Source organism: Camelina sativa, chromosome 15 (genome assembly GCF_000633955.1).
Source record: "Camelina sativa cultivar DH55 chromosome 15, Cs, whole genome shotgun sequence".
NCBI classification, from domain to species: domain Eukaryota; kingdom Viridiplantae; phylum Streptophyta; class Magnoliopsida; order Brassicales; family Brassicaceae; genus Camelina; species Camelina sativa.
In genome coordinates, this window is record NC_025699.1 from 4,217,511 (window position 1) to 4,220,297 (window position 2,787).

The 2,787-nt window shown below is 41.1% G+C and overlaps 2 protein-coding genes across 2 annotated transcripts in view; one reads left to right on the forward strand and one right to left on the reverse strand.

The window, feature by feature from the left end:
* The window catches only part of LOC104748103 (exocyst complex component SEC8-like), a 9,697-nt gene extending 9,656 nt beyond the window's left edge, over nt 1-41 (reverse strand). Inside the window, exon 1 of the mRNA XM_010469793.1 lies at nt 3-41. Within this exon, the coding sequence (XP_010468095.1) occupies nt 3-41 (39 nt within the window). The remainder of the gene's footprint in view (nt 1-2) is intronic.
* Nucleotides 1,035-2,787, forward strand: part of LOC104745216 (protein FLOWERING LOCUS D) — a 4,262-nt gene continuing 2,509 nt past the window's right edge. The window contains exon 1 of the mRNA XM_010466409.2: nt 1,035-2,239. Within this exon, the coding sequence (XP_010464711.1) occupies nt 1,136-2,239 (1,104 nt within the window). The 5' untranslated portion in view covers nt 1,035-1,135. The remainder of the gene's footprint in view (nt 2,240-2,787) is intronic.

Sequence of the window (2,787 nt, forward strand, 5' to 3'; positions counted from 1 at the left end):
ACTGCAATTAACCATGACCACTCAGGCACAGATACACACATGTACCCTCAAAACGAAATACATAACCAAATCGAGAATGGTGATAATTTCAGTTGATTACTTATCTAGCCAACCCCAAGTTGAAGAGATATATTAGAAAAACAACCGACACACTCAATGTCCCTCTAAATTCCTAAGGGGGATGAAAGAACCAAACAATTCTTCCTTAAAGCCCGAACCTATGATTTATTAACTCAAGCAGGAGTGAGAAGAGTGAGAAGAGTGAACTTACAGTTTTATCCGAAGGTACAGGCAAACCATTGAAAATCCCCATGCTGGCGAAATCACTCCGCTTGGCTTATTAGAGCCCAAAATGAGTGTTCCTCAGCACATTCCAATCACAAACTCTCTCTTAACTGAAATCAAAAGTTTCAAAACCCAACACAAGTTTTAAACACATACATGAGCTAGATAGAAACCACGCAATTAAAACAGTCCAACGTTAAACCACGAGTACCAACAAAGAAGCTACTGAACCGAACGGAGGACATGAAATTCAAGCCATGAGAACACAATGTAAACAAACAAAATTCAATTATCACTCCTTTGAGCAAAAAATCTATCAAAAAACAGAGACTCATAATTCGAATTACAATGAAAATTCCAAACTGAAGACGAGAGACGATTAGAGGTATACAAATTTCCAAATCACACACTACGTCTCTGGAAGTAGATAGATCTAGAGAGAAAAAAATCAAGAAACGAATTCGATTTCAGCTGAGAATCTTACCTGGGACACGAATCTGATCAGTACGTTCCCGATCACGAAGAGAAAAAAGCTAAATCTCGAGATAATGGAGAAGAAGAAGAAGAAGAAGAAAAGGGAAAAATCTATACGCGTTTGTTTTGTTTCTCTCTCGTTTCTAAGTTCTTCTAATTTTCCAGACTTTTCTTCTCTCTACTTTTTTTTTCTGTTTTTTTTTTTTCCCTAATTTGTTAGTAATTATTATTTTATTTGTGGGAAGTTTATTAAAAACTAATTAAGCATAGTATTACAACTCCTAATTGCTCTTATTAGAGATCAACTTAACCGAGTAACCAAACAATCCTTTTCTTCTTCATCTCTTCGCCGATCACTCTCTACGGCGACGGAACGATGAATCCACCGGATAATAACCAAGAAAATGCCCCCTCTGTAACTCACTCTCAGCCCTCTACTCTTCCTCCACATTCGAACTCGAACCCCAATGTAGATTCAAGTTCGAATCCCTTTCCGACTTCGATCTCCACCTCAATCTCTAACCCTAGTTTTGAGCAGATGGTTTCTTTCTCCGCGCCTAAGAAACGAAGGAGAGGCCGTTCTCAGCGTTCAGCGTCTTCCTTTCATACCCTTCCCGTCCCTAACGTCCCCGGTAACGGTAATTTCGTGTCATCTTCAGCTACTTCTTCTTCCGGTAGATTAAACGTAGATGTGAATAGTTATCCTGGTATTGGCGATGAGATCATCACGATCAATAAGGAAGCTACCACTGAAGCTTTGCTTGCTCTCACAGCTGGGTTTCCTGCTGATTCGCTTACAGAGGAAGAGATTGAGTTCGGTGTTGTGCCTGTCGTTGGAGGCATTGAACAAGTGAACTACATTTTGATTAGGAACCATATTATATCGAAATGGCGAGAGAATGTATCTAGTTGGGTTACTAAGGAGATGTTTCTTAATTCGATTCCTAAACATTGTAGTAGTCTCTTGGATTCGGCTTATAATTATTTGGTTACGCATGGTTATATCAATTTTGGGATATCACAGGCGATTAAAGATAAGCTTCCTGCTCAACCAAGCAAGTCTAATGTGGTTATAGTTGGTGCTGGGTTGTCTGGGTTGGCTGCAGCTAGGCAACTGATGAGGTTTGGGTTTAAAGTCACGGTTTTGGAGGGTAGGAAACGACCTGGTGGACGGGTTTATACGAAAAAGATGGAAGCTAATAGGTTAGGTGCTGCAGCGGATTTAGGAGGGAGTGTTTTGACTGGAACATTAGGGAATCCTCTAGGGATTATAGCGAGACAGCTGGGTTGTTCTCTTTATAAGGTACGAGATAAGTGTCCTCTTTATAGAGTGGATGGTAAACCGGTTGATCCGGATGTGGATATTAAGGTCGAGGTAGCTTTTAACCAGGTTCTAGACAAGGCAAGTAAACTTAGGCAGTTGATGGGTGATGTTTCCATGGATGTCTCCCTTGGGGCAGCACTCGATACATTCAGGCAGGTTTCTGGGAATGATGTGGCTACTGAGGAGATGGGTTTGTTTAACTGGCATCTTGCTAACTTGGAATATGCAAATGCGGGACTAGTATCAAAGCTTTCTCTTGCATTCTGGGATCAAGATGACCCATATGATATGGGTGGAGACCACTGCTTTCTGCCTGGAGGTAATGGACGGCTGGTTCAGGCTTTGGCTGAAAATGTACAAATCTTATATGACAAGACTGTCCAAACAATCAGATATGGTTCAAATGGTGTAAAGGTAATTGCTGGAAACCAAGTGTATGAGGGTGATATGGTGCTGTGTACAGTTCCCCTTGGTGTCCTTAAGAACGGATCCATCAAATTTGTTCCCGAGTTACCTCAGAGAAAGCTTGATTGTATAAAGAGATTAGGTTTTGGGTTACTGAATAAAGTTGCAATGCTCTTTCCGTGTGTATTTTGGAGCACAGATCTCGATACCTTTGGGCATCTTACTGAGGATCCGAACTATCGAGGTGAATTCTTTCTGTTCTATAGCTACGCCCCTGTTGCTGGTGGTGCTCTCTTGAT